Source organism: Lissotriton helveticus, chromosome 4_1 (assembly GCF_964261635.1).
Source record: "Lissotriton helveticus chromosome 4_1, aLisHel1.1, whole genome shotgun sequence".
NCBI classification, from domain to species: Eukaryota; Metazoa; Chordata; class Amphibia; order Caudata; family Salamandridae; genus Lissotriton; species Lissotriton helveticus.
Window position 1 is genome coordinate 24267546 of NC_136063.1, and position 13462 is coordinate 24281007.

Genomic DNA, 13462 nt, shown 5'->3' on the forward strand with positions numbered 1-13462 from the left:
TATTAATGATTATTCATCAAATAGCTGAAGAAAGCTTTTAAGTGTTGTTGATTAAGAAATATTGTTTGTTAAACATAAAGTAAATCGTTAAAAGTAGTGTGCAACTGAGTCCAGCAGTCAGTTGGATAGCTGGCCATCTTTTTTCTGTTTCATTAGGTGTGGGCAGGCTCACACTGTCAGTTGCAGCACACTAAGCGGAATCTTGGTTCTAAAAATCGGGGTTTAAGTTTGAAAGGAAGGAGTGCATACACTCACACATATCCAAAGAGTTGTATAAATGCACACCACTCTTGGTTAGCAATTTGGAACCGAAGCCTTCCACATTCCAGGAAACTTAGTTTTTGTGTTCTGTGCTGCAAAGTACAGCACACTGGCAGCCCTTGTGGTTAGCGTGTCTGGTGCAGCATTAGAAGAGACAGCTATATCTAAGCCATAGTGCATTGCAATATATGCTAGGGTCTATTGAGAACGGGGTTAGAGAGAATGTTTGAACCCCCCACTTTGGGCTTCTGTGATTTAGGGGACCTTGACTGCAGGTTGTTTTTATGAAGCTAGTCTACACCTTCTAATGGTTCAAACCGGTTAAGGGTTGAGATTGAATAAATGTCACCCCCTCTGGGCTGAGAAGGACATGAGCGAGCAAAGAGGGGTGATGCCTCTGTGGCTGCTGATAGTTAGCTGCAAGGTAACAAGTGGCCGACCTATATAAGAATACCGCAAGGGAAGAGGATCAAGGTGGCTATTTGATTTAGTATTGTTTTCTACCCCACCAGAAAGCACTAGTTGGAGGGGGGGGGGGGTGGCTTAGCAACCATTGAAAATGGCAAAATGCTAATGGAGCTCTGTTGCAGCTGTGAGGTATTTTCTATCACATAACTACAATTTCGTCACCAGACTGCTACTTTTAATTTCGAAATGAAACAGAATTCTTTCATAACATAACTACATTTACAGGTGACAGCTTAAGGGGCACTTTATTATCTTTACTGCGAGGAATGCTTTCTGGCTGGACTAATGGCATAACCTTTTCAGCCTGCAGCCCTCATTAATCTCTCTGCTGTTCAGTGGACTGGGAAGATTCATTTTAAACAGTGTATCTATTCAAGGTAGCATTTCTATTTTCTGAAGCACTGCAATAGACTGCCAGTGAGACTGTTTTAACCACATTTTAATTCCAGTTCATTCAAAGATAATTCCCTAAACCACTTCCCTTTATTTTATCATTTATATTTATGTATGTGGAAAATTAGGAATTTAAAATTACACACTCTCACTCTCCATATACAGTGGATACTAACAACTCTTTTTTTTTACTGGAATCCAATATAGAACATCTTAGTATTTATTTTATTTATGTATTTATGTTTATAGTTTTATAGAGCGCGAACCAGGCCCAAGCTAGGGTATTTGAGCGCTTTACATAAGGTGTACGGTGAACACATTCAAAGGTGAACATTGCATACAGGGAAACATAATCTGAAAGTAACAAAGAGTAGCAGCATTGAGAAGACTTGTTCTGAGCAGTAAAAGACCATTCAAGTTCGTGTAGGTCTTCACTTATCATGGCAGCATTGAGAAGAAATCTTCTGAGCAGTAAAAGGCAGTTCAAGTTTATGTAGGTCTTCACTTCGCGGTCAGGTAAGCCTAGAGTAGAGGTAGATAAAGGGTTGTAGATCTGGTGTCATGGTTGTGCAGATTTAAGTAGGAATTTGCTCATCAGGAAATATTTTGCTTCCTTTTTGAAGAGAGGCGTAGAAGAGATATTTCTGATGTATGGTGGAAGCGAGTTCCATATTCTTTAGCGCTGCCCCGGAGAATGCTATGTCAGAAGTTTTAGTCTTTTTGAAACGTGAGTGTTTCAGAAGTAGATTATTTGCGCTCCTTGAATATCTGTTTCCTCCAAATAGGGTACAATTTTGGGCTAGGTACTGGGAGGTATTGTGGTGTAGCGCCTTGTGTGTGATGCAAACCATTTTTAGGAGGGTTCGCGCTTCGTAGAGTAGCCAGTTGAGTGCTTTCAGGTGTGGCGATATGTGGTCAAATTTCCTAGAACCTGTTATGAGTCTTGCTGCGGTATTGAGACAAGCTTTTAGAGGGGCGGTTGAGATTTTAGGAAGCCCAGAGAGGGTGGTACATCCATATTCAGCCATATTCAAGCCTTGAAATAAATTGGGACTGGCTGCAGTTTTGAGGTCTGAATTAGGGGTGGACGGAATTTAAGTTAAGCAAATCTCAGCGAAACAATAAAAATGCTCAGCAAACACGCAGAAATTCCGCGAACACATAAAATTGCTTGTCTGCAATGCTTTTTTACTGTTCACAATCTCTGTTTGCGTGCTCGGGGTGAAATATCTTGCGAACATGCATTTGAGAATACAAACAAGCAAAAAACTTCGGAAAGTTGCGGAACGCAGAATTTTGGGCAATTTCGCTTTCTCTGGCAAATGCAAAATTACCCAAATTCCGCAAATACCGTGAGCGGATCGGAATTTACCACCCAGACCTAGTCTGAATTCTCGAGAAATGGTTTCAATTTTCTGAGAAAGCTGAGGTGGACGCGGGCATTTTTAGCCAATGAGTTGATTTGATTTTGCATATTAAGGTTCTTATCCAGAGTGATTCCTAGTGATATGGAGGAGTCCACTACAGTTGGCGTGCAATTCAATGCAGGGATAATTCTGATCCACTCCTTTGTCTCAGTGGGATTCTTAGGGGGAGAGATTAAGAATATGGTATCTCATAAGTCTCATTCGTCCTCCTTCTGTCCCTCTACGATTTCTTCCAAGCAACCCACTAAAATACCAGCCACAGCTCCGCTAACAGCAAACAAAGGGCCCAAAAAAGATCCTCCATCACCTAATAAACCTATTTCCTCTTCTCTATGGAGCTCCCTCTAGATGAGAACTGTGCCTTGAAACCCTATATGGAGAAAACGAATACAAAGCTTCTGTGACTGGACGTCTAATGGGCTGCAAGGGAAAATATAGTTGCAAACATAGAACATCAGAGGCTTTCTATTCAGGATACAGGTCACAATGTTACACATCTCAAAGCGGAAGTCTCATATCCTAAGAAAGTCACAGAAGATTCTAAAAATAGGAATAGACACAACAGCCTTCACATTTATGGCCTTGCAGAATAAACAAAGGTTTTTCAACCTATTTCCTTTTTCCTAAAATTTCTCTCGAAACCTTTGGACATGCCTGAATCCACTTAGCTAAACATACAATGTGCTCATGTACTTGTTCATCGATCTGAACATGCCTCCTCATCACAAAAACCTTGGGGTGTCATAATATTTTTCTGGAATATCAGGATCTTCCCACAGTTATCAAAGCAGAAAAAACTAAAGGATGTGTTACTTGGTCAGGAAATCCATTATATTTTGTGCAAGATCTGGCTAAATAAACACAGACAAATGGAAGAAATGTAAAGACATACGACCTGTGTTACTTTCCCTTGGAGCAAGATTTGGTCTTTTCCCTCTGTGCTTCTTTAAAGTAACTTACAATAACAAAACGACAATGTACAAAGATCCCTAATTTCTGCAGAAGTTTATTGACAACTGTAAAATGGAACCCATGGACACTTCTAAAAACCCTTTCACTTGAAGGCTTCATATAACTTTCTTTTCTAAGTTTCACATTGTTGTTGCTGTATTTTTTATGTCTAGGTTAACCTACTATTTAACTTCATGTTTACTAGTCTTTGAAAGGTATATCTTTGTATAAGATAATAATGTATGTATATTTCTCCACTTCTTAGGAACCCTCTTTGTCCAACAAATCATCCTATTTTTATACCCATATCTTTTGTCTTAATGTCTCCCCTCCGGTTGACTCTAGAACCTTGTTGTTGTCATCTTCCCTGTTGTGGTTGCAGGTGTCCTATTATCTGGTATGTCTTTTGTCTTATTTTGTTTCTGTCAACATCCTTATTTCCTTTATACTTTTCATGTTTTCTTTTTTCTATCTGCATTTTCTTCTCTTTCCTTCTATTTTCATACTGTCTCCTATGTTTTTTTCTCTTCTATATTTCGTATTCTTCATCTTGCTTCTTCTATTTCAATGTGTTATTTTCTTTTATATTTCTCTCTCTGCTAAGAAATGCATGGTTTGCTTTTGTACTCGATTGAATAATTTAAGTCATTGTTATTCTTTACTTATGGAGTATACTAATTTCACTGAAAATGTTTATTCATGACTTTATGCATTATGACTTGGAATGTAACAGGGTTAGGCTCACCTATTAAACGACAAAGAGTTCTTACGCATTTATCCAAATAAATGCTGATTTTCCTTTGTTACAGGAAACTCATGTTACAGAATTGGAGACCAAAAAACCTGTTAGACAGATAATGGAAAACGTAATGGAGTTGCAATTCTGTGTAATACTCTTTGGTTGTTAGTTTATTATCACAAGAATCAGATTAAGAAGGTCAATGGCTTCTCGTAAGTTTACAAGTAAATAAAGTAAATAAAATATCAATATCAATATAAAATATCAATATCTGTTTTTAATATTAACCCACCCACACATCCTGATAAAGGTTTTGACCATCAATTACACCCAAACTGATGTCTATTTCTGATGACAACTTTTTTGGCTGGGATTACAATCTGGTAATGGATCCTTTTTTAGATCACTCCTCCGAGTCTTCTTTTGTCCCTTCCTACACTCACAAACAGCCATCAAACAAAGATCCCTTATTGATTTCTGGAGAATTTGCAGCCCCTGTTTACAAGAGTATATTTTTTTACCCCTGTACATTTCTCTCAGTATAGGATTTATCACCTTTTTTTTGTAAACCCTTATCTCAACACAACTTAGGCACCATTAATTTCTGATCATGCACTGGCAATTCTAGATCTAGACCTCCTTCTCCTCAAAGTTAGACATTGTCGCTTCAATATTTCTCTTTTATTAGATACTTTTATAACAGAATGTTTTGCTCTGATGGAATCTCCTGACTTATCATTTCCAAATATTTGGGATGCATCCAAAGCCGCTTCTAGAGATTGTATCATTACTTATGTTTCCACCAAAGAGACAATCTATTTAAAAAAAGGACTAGATGTAATGAAACATATTAAATCCTAAGAAAAATCCTACTTTGTTTCCAACTATGGGACTTGTTTAGATAATTTAATTGAGGCTAAATTTTATTTCAATGAACTCTCCACAGAAGAGGCTAACGCTTATCATCCTACATCTAGTTCCTGATACTATGGTGGTAAAAATTAAGCAGGTAAACTCTTAGCAAATGACCTTAAAATTAAAAAAGATCGAGATAAAGTTGAAAATATTTAAAAAGATGATTCCATGACTATTTTTAGAGACAAAGTTATCCTAACATCAATGTACGCCAGAGTTAGATCCTCTACAATCTGATATTAATTCATATCTTTCTTCTATCCATAAGGAATTTGAATTTAACACTGATTGTGCATCCCTTGATTCTGATATCACAATTTATGATATTCATTCTGCCATTAACTCTATGAAAAAAGTAAAGCCCCCGGGCCTGATGGTTTTCCTATTGAATTCTACCTCCATTTCTGTAAACAATTAATCCTTAAATTACATAAAATGTTTACTTTCTTTGCTTCCTCCAATTCTTCTACCAGGACATTTCAAGAAGCCTTAATATGCCTTATATTTAAAGATAATAAAGATCATAAGTAATGCAGAAATTATTGACCTATTTCCTTAGTTAATTCTGATTATATGATTTTTGCCAAGATTCTGACGTGACATCTTTATTCTCTCCTCTACAATTTAATTGGTCATGAACAAGATGGCATTATTAAAGGTAGACAACTCTCTGATAATACCAGGCTTTCTGACTAAATTTAAAGCTTATCGACATTCTTTAGCAGCCATTTCCTTGGATGCTGAGAAAGCTTTCAATCGGATACACAGGACATTTTTACTCACTACACTTTCATGGTTTGGTTTTGGGGAAAAGTCCATTAACCTAGTCTGTTTTTTATATGCTTCCCCTTCAGCATCTAGATTTGTCAATAGCTTAAACTCCTCTCGTTTTCTTTTACACCGAGGTGTACAACAAGGCGGTTCCCTATCGCCTATTCTTTTCGTTCTGGTGCTTGAACCTTTTCTATCTAAAATTCAACAAATAGTGTCATACAAGGATTAAAATATGCAGATAAACAAATTAGATTTTCAGTCTACGCTGATGATATTCTTTTATATATGGCCGCTCCTGGTTCTTCTTTAGAACCCTTTTTAAATGTGGTTTCCACTTTTGCCTCACTTTCAGGTTATAAACTAAATTCTGGCAAATTTGAAATCCTTCCACTTAGCAAATGGATTATGAAACATGATTTCCTCCCTTCAGGATTCATTTGGAGCTCAACAAAAATGTAATACTTGAGCCTTTGTTTCATTCATTCTATAAAATACACTATATCTCTCAACACTACCACTTTATTGTCTACTTTATTTTACTAAACTTCATAATGGAATCTGCTATTTCTCTCCTGGTAGGGTAGGTTAGATTCTATTAAGACAATGTTAGTTCCGATCATTCTTTTCTATCTTTCGACAATTCTAATTATCTTTCCCAACTGTACTTTAAAACATATTCTATTCTCACCGCATTCTTATGGAATAATAAAAAGCATTCTATATCTTTGTCCAAATTACAAAGGCAAAAGCAGCAAGGGGGAGTTGATGTTCCTCATTTTCAGTCTCATCAAAATGCTTTCTTTTTAAAACAGTCAATACATTTTCAAGATGTCCCACCAACAATTCCATCTCTTTTTTCGTCAGAATTAGAATGATCTTTTATTCAAATTTTCACGTGTCAGAATTTTTGTCCTATACTCAACGCACTTCTTCCATGTCTCTTCATAGTCTCAAAAATGCTTGCAGAATATTACGTCCATTTGATATTTCTTCTCTTTAACCTCTAGATCAATTCTTTCAATCTGTGATCTGGTATAATACAGTCATTAAAATTCATAATAAAGCTATCTTTTGGAAAGTGTGGAGAGATAAAGGTCTATTGTGGACTAATCAATTGATACATAATCATTCACCTATTTCTTTTTTTCAGGCTCAATCCATCTTTCACTACCCTCTTTTATATCAAAACAAATTTCTTTCACTGATCTCTTCTATTTCTACATCATACATTTCTGCTAACTGCCCCTACTGCTTCTCATATATATACTCAATTTACTTCTCCCTCGGTTGATTGACAAAAATCAACCCTAGAATTGCAAAGGAAAGCAGATCTTTACACCTCCTTTCCTATTCCTTTGTGGAACAAATTTAGGCTTAAAATTCGCAAGACATCACAAGCTGCCAAAACAACTCAAACACTGTTTTTTTATTTATAACCGCCTTCTAATCAATCCTGCATCTTTACATAAATTTGATAGTGCCATTAAACATATTAAACATATTTTATTAGTATGACTCACCATCTATCAATTTTGGTTACAAATGTGGAAACAAATTAACTTTATTTTTCATACACATATACCATTCTCCTTTACAAACTTTTTAAGGTAGTCTTTCTGATGATTGCCATTATTGTACTTTTAATATACAAATTTTAGACTTATTAATTGATGTTGCCTTTCAACAGATTACCGAAAATTGGAAGAATGCTTAGCATATCTTCTTTCAAGCAAGGTGTTTGTTATAATCATAGACTAGATAGAGCGAGTACTGTCCCAATATCTCTTACTACTAAATGAAATTATCCCTAGTCTCCAGTAACCATTTTTCTAAAGTCCTCAGTGTTAAAGTCTTTTACACATCAACCCTCAACTGATGAAGTAGCTAAACCACCTTGACTCTATTATGTTTCTTCTTAGAGGTTCGATACTAATAGTAATATATATTTTGCTTTTTTGTTTCCCTGATAATATGTACTCAATGATTTTTGTAATCCCACTATTGTTTATAATTATGCTAATTTCCTTACATGAGAAGTACTTTAATTTTTTTCACTCTCTATTTTCTTTTTCCCTCCCCTTCTTATCTTTTTTTCTACATAAAATTGAGAAACTGTTCCTGTTCTATTGTATTATTCTTCAAATGTTTTCAATACATTGTTTTTCTATTATATTTTGAAAAAACAAAGGAAGTCCACCCTTCATTCATGGGAAACCTTCTCTCAGGACAAAACTATCCTTCCACTGATTGCTACAAGTATTACTAAGAAAAATGATACATTTTCTTAAATTTACATTCACCCACCAAAAGGTCCCATTGGTGGCATGCTTCATCATAAGATTCTTTCCGCTTTGCTGCAAGACGGGGTGTGCTACGACCGACGGAGATGTGGGAGCACTTTTGTGAAGTAATACTGTGTGTTATTGTTAGCGTAGAAGGGTCAGAAGAAAGAGTGAGTCTAAAGGAAACTGGCTATTTTGAAACCTACACTTTAATAATTCCTGTAGCTGGTATCGTTAAAATGGGGGGAGGAGAAATATGCACTACGATGAGTGGATTTCATTTTGGTCTACCTGTTTCAAGCCTTCCCCAAGGCTTTTCCTCAGGACCAAAGTAAATGATCCCTCTAACCACTCCTGGTTAACCTAATCGGTCCCCCTGGTTAGTTTCAAGGTGCAATGAGCATTGATACAATACCCAATCAGTATAACTTGTAAATAAAATCTGAAAAGATAAAGTAAAACATGACATAGGTTATTCTTGAATCATAAACTCATTGGGTACATTTTTTCATTTCTGCACAACAGCTCATTTCCATAATCTGTGAGTGTTGTGCTGCCCTTTTCTACATGTAAAGACAAACTTTGACAAACAATACATATAACAGAAAACACACACTCTATTTGTGTTCATATTCATAGGATATCTCTTAGTTCCATATTTCTCCCAGTGTTACTGAGGGTGACTCGGTTTGGTCTGCCACTGAAATCAAGATAGTGAAAAAATAATAAATAAATAGGACCGTACATGTTTGTAGCCTAATTAGGGCCCCATGAGCCTTTCAGGAGAGAGGAGAGCCACTTGTAGTCAAACACTATGAAAGAAAAAAGACATCGGGTTGCAGAGCAAAAACAAAAGAGGCTTTTCATCCTCTTAGGGAATGCTCCAGTGCCCCGGGGTTCGGCTGTGCTGTACTCACGTCATCAAAGCTGCTCTCTTACCCCTTTCCTGCCAGCGCATGGTTCCGACAAACACTATCCGATTGCAGTCATGAGGTTACGTACCCGGTGACTTCCTGATTGTCAAGCATGTGCGAGTAAGTGCTGGAGCGCTGACCTTCAAAAAATTTCCATCTTAGGTGGCATCGCTTCCTGGTTTGTTCACTGTTCAATGCCGGTTCAAATTCCGGCCTGGTAATAATTGCAGATGATTGTATTATCTACAAAACATTTCTGCAAAATTCATGTACTTAAACTATTTCCTCCTTGATAGAGATATCTAAAAGGGAGCATTTCAAACACCCGTCTTAACGATTGTCAAGCAGTTGCGAGTAAGAGCTAGAGTGCTGACCTTCAAAGATGGACGCCTAAGGTGGTTTCACTTCCTGGTTTGTTCCCTGGTTGAAGCAGGTTCAAGGCCTGGCTTGGTGATTATTGCAGATGATTGTATGGACTACAAAAATGTGTGCAAGATTAATAATGTGTGCTTGAACTATTTCATCTGTCATAGAGATATCTAAAAAGGAGTATTTAAAACACCTGTCTTGATAAAATGGTGCTTTGGTGAAAGCAGGGAGCTAAAACCTCAAATACAGGCGATAACGGTGGCATCACTTCCTGGTATTATTGGTCCATGCAGGTTTTGAGAAAACAGGGAGCTAACTCTCAAGAAATGTGACATTACTTCCTGGTATTACATGTCGATTCTGGTTCGAGACAAGGCTTGTTTATGTAACCTTGGATTGCTTTTCAAACAGCATATCAGGTTTACATGTCTTTAATGCATTGGCATTTAATGTTACGCTATGAACAGGGAAGTATTGTACATGGAAGCCGACCAGTTTAAATAAAGGTCTAGGTATGCCTTCTCAGTACATGGGTTGAGGTGGTCTAGATGTGTTGACACCAGGGTACATCATTATTCAGTCCCCTTGTGTGCGTACCAAGGCGAAACACCCAGCATTTTTGCCAAGAGTCTCTTTTTTAACTTGTTCCATCACTGTCCATTGTAGGTCCTGTGTCGTGTGATTTTCCTCCATATAGTGTGAAGACATCTTAGTGGTTGCCTTTCTACACCTGACGTTGCTCCTGTGTTTGTATATTTGTGTCTTTACTGGGCGTGTGGTCATCCCGAAATAGTGGAGACTGCATCGGCACGCGATCATATAGACCACTTTCTTTGTGTTACAGTTGGAAAATTGACTTTGTTTCCATACAGAATTGTTGTTGAAGGTAATGTTGTTACTCTTTTTGGTTAGGTGGCACAAACTGCAATTTCAGCAGGGGTGATGCCCTCTAAGAGGCAGGAGGAAGGTTTGTGATGTAGCATCCTCCTTTAGTTTGCATGGTCTTTTGTGAATCACCATATCTTGTAGGCTTCTGCCCCTTCTGTGAGAAAACATTGGTTTTGGGAAATTTAGATTCCCACAGTTCAGGACTCGCCAATGTTTGTTGACCTTTGTAACCTGAATCAAGCCTGTGTTTAATGTTGTAATGCAAATTGGTTGCTCCTTCTTTGGTTTTCGTGGTCTTGTCTCCAACAAAGCGTCCCAGTGGTTGTTCTTGGCATATTTTAAGGCTTTGTATACCACTTTGGTGGGGTATTTTCTTTTCTCCAATTTTTGGCATAAGTCTTCTGCTTGTTGTCTGAAATCCTTCAGATCTGAACAGTTTCTCCTCAAACCCAGGAACTGGCCAAATGGGAGATTGTCCCACAGATGTCTTGGGTGAAAACTATCATAGAGGAGGAGACAGTTCTTTGCTGTTGCTGTTATGTGTGTTGTAGTTCTTAGGCTCCTTTCCTGTGGGTAGATGTTGAGATCCAGGAAAACCAATTCCTTATCGGAAATGGTGGTGGTAAACTTCAGGAAATAATCCTGGAATATCAACCAGGTCATGAATTTGTCCGCTGTTTCTTCATTCCCATACCAGATGACAAGGACTTCATCAATGTAACGGTTATAACAAATATTGAATATGTGGCAGGAATGGGTTACCAGGAAGGAGGATCTTATGTTTTTCCAAGTGATAGACATACAGGCCAGCCACACTGGGGCGAAAGTACTACCCATGCTGGTGCTGTGCTTCTGGAGATAAATGGTATCTTTGTACTTGAGAAGTTTTTCTGTGAGCGCCCATTTACAGCAGTCCATTACGATGTTATGAGGAGTTTGATATTCCCAGTCAATTTCAAAGAGAACATACTCTATGATGCGTACTGTTTCATGGTGTGTTAGACTGGTATAAAGGCTCTCCACATCCAAACTCATCATGAGTTCCTTTGTGGGGTCAAATTTTTTGTCCTGTAAAAGTCTCAGGATGTCTTTAGTATCCTACAGACATGTATTGATGGAGGTTCCAATATCGAGCCTATGTCGGACACAATTGATCGGCCTGGGGGTGAGTAAGATTCTCGTGAATTTTGGGTATTGCATAAAATCTGGTGGCACCAAAGATTTGTGTCTCAGAAAATCACCCTCTTTACAGGTACATTCAGATGTAACCAGACATGCGCAGCCTCACACAGGTAGATCTACAGGTGACTAGATGTACACAGCTCCCCCTACACAGGTTCATTCAGATGTAACCAGACATGCACAGTCTCATGCAAGCAGATTTAGAAATGACCGGGTGTACACAGCGCCCCCTATACAAGTACATTCAGTTGTAACAAGACATGCACAGTCTCACGCAGGTAGATATGGAAATGACTAGGTGTACACAGCGCCCCCTACACAAGTACATTCAGTTGTAACAAGACATGCACAGTCTCACGCAGGTAGATATGGAAATGACGAGGTGTACACAGCGCCCCTACACAGGTATATTCAGTTGTAACAAGACATGCACAGTCTCACGCAGGTAGATATGGAAATGACTAGGTGTACACAGCGCCCCCTACACAAGTACATTCAGTTGTAACAAGACATGCACAGTCTCACGCAGGTAGATATGGAAATGACGAGGTGTACACAGCGCCCCTACACAGGTATATTCAGTTGTAACAAGACATGCACAGTCTCACGCAGGTAGATATGGAAATGACTAGGTGTACACAGCGCCCCTACACAGGTACATTCAGATGTAACCAGACATTCACAGTCTCACACAGGTAGATATGGAAATGACCAGGTGTACACAGCGCCCCTACACAGGTATATTCAGATGTAACCAGACATGCACAGTCTCACACAGGTAGATTTGGAAATGACTAGGTGTACACAGCGCCCCTACACAGGTATATTCAAATATAATCAGACATGCACAGTCTCATGCAGGTAGATTTGGAAATGACGAGGTGTACACAGCTCCCTCTACACAGGTACATTCAGATGTAACCAGACATGCACAGTCTCACGCAGGTAGATTTAGTAATGACAAGGTGTACACAGCGCCCTCTACACAGGTACATTCAGATGTAACCAGACATGCACAGTCTCACGCAGGTAGATTTAGTAATGACAAGGTGTACACAGCTCCCCTACACAGGTACATTCAGATGTGACCAGGCATGTACAGTCTCACACAGGTAGATTTGAAACTGTCCAGATATGCACAGCTCCTCCCACACAGGTTTAATTGCGTGGTGTATCATTTATTGTGAGTCTTACCTGTGCCCACAAGGAGGGCAGCAGCCAAAAGAGGGCCGAAGACAGCCTTCATCCTTCAAAGGGATGGCGCAGGTTTGGAAGAAGGGATGCTGGTGGTGTCTGTGGGTGCTACCTGTGCTTGATGGTTCTGTGTGAGCTCTGTGTGTGATGCCTGTATGTGATGTTTGCATTGGATCTGGGTGTCAGATGGGTCAGAGCTCTGTGTGTCAGTGCGTCAGTTTTCTATGTGCTGTCTGTGTCTCATAGGGTCTCTGCTGCCTTTATATATCATCACAGTGTTGTGTAAATGCAGCTCTTGGCAACACTTTTTCACAACACACACCCGTTCCTTTGTTCGCTTGTTCCATTCAATTCTGCCCCTCGGCGAGGTCGCCTCCTAAAATGCTGCAAAGATACTAATTACAAAAGCAGCATTTCTTCGTCACTGTCACTACCACCAAATAAAAACACAGCCCGGCACGCGGAGCAGGTGAAGGAACACAATCAACAATAGGAACATGACAAAGGAACGCCGTTCCAGTTTTACTTTCACTTTTCTTTGACAAAGACGGACAGATCCGGGCCTGTCATTAATTAAAACTTCTCTTTTCTAGTCCCTCGGTTGCTATGGTTACCGGCTCGAGTCTTAGGAGCATCCCTCGGTGCACATGTCCCCGGGCTCGAGGTCAGAGAGCGCAAAGGACTGTGGGAGAGGGGCCCCAGGAG

At 38.9% G+C, this 13462-nt stretch overlaps 1 protein-coding gene across 1 annotated transcript in view; it reads right to left on the bottom strand.

Moving 5' to 3' along the window:
• LOC144826919 (secreted Ly-6/uPAR-related protein 1-like) overlaps positions 1–12913 on the bottom strand; it is a 200170-nt gene extending 187257 nt beyond the window's left edge. The window contains exon 1 of the mRNA XM_078685377.1: positions 12758–12913. Coding sequence (XP_078541503.1) covers positions 12758–12809 — 52 coding nt within the window. The 5' untranslated portion in view covers positions 12810–12913. The remainder of the gene's footprint in view (positions 1–12757) is intronic.
• Positions 12914–13462: the final 549 nt, after the last annotated feature.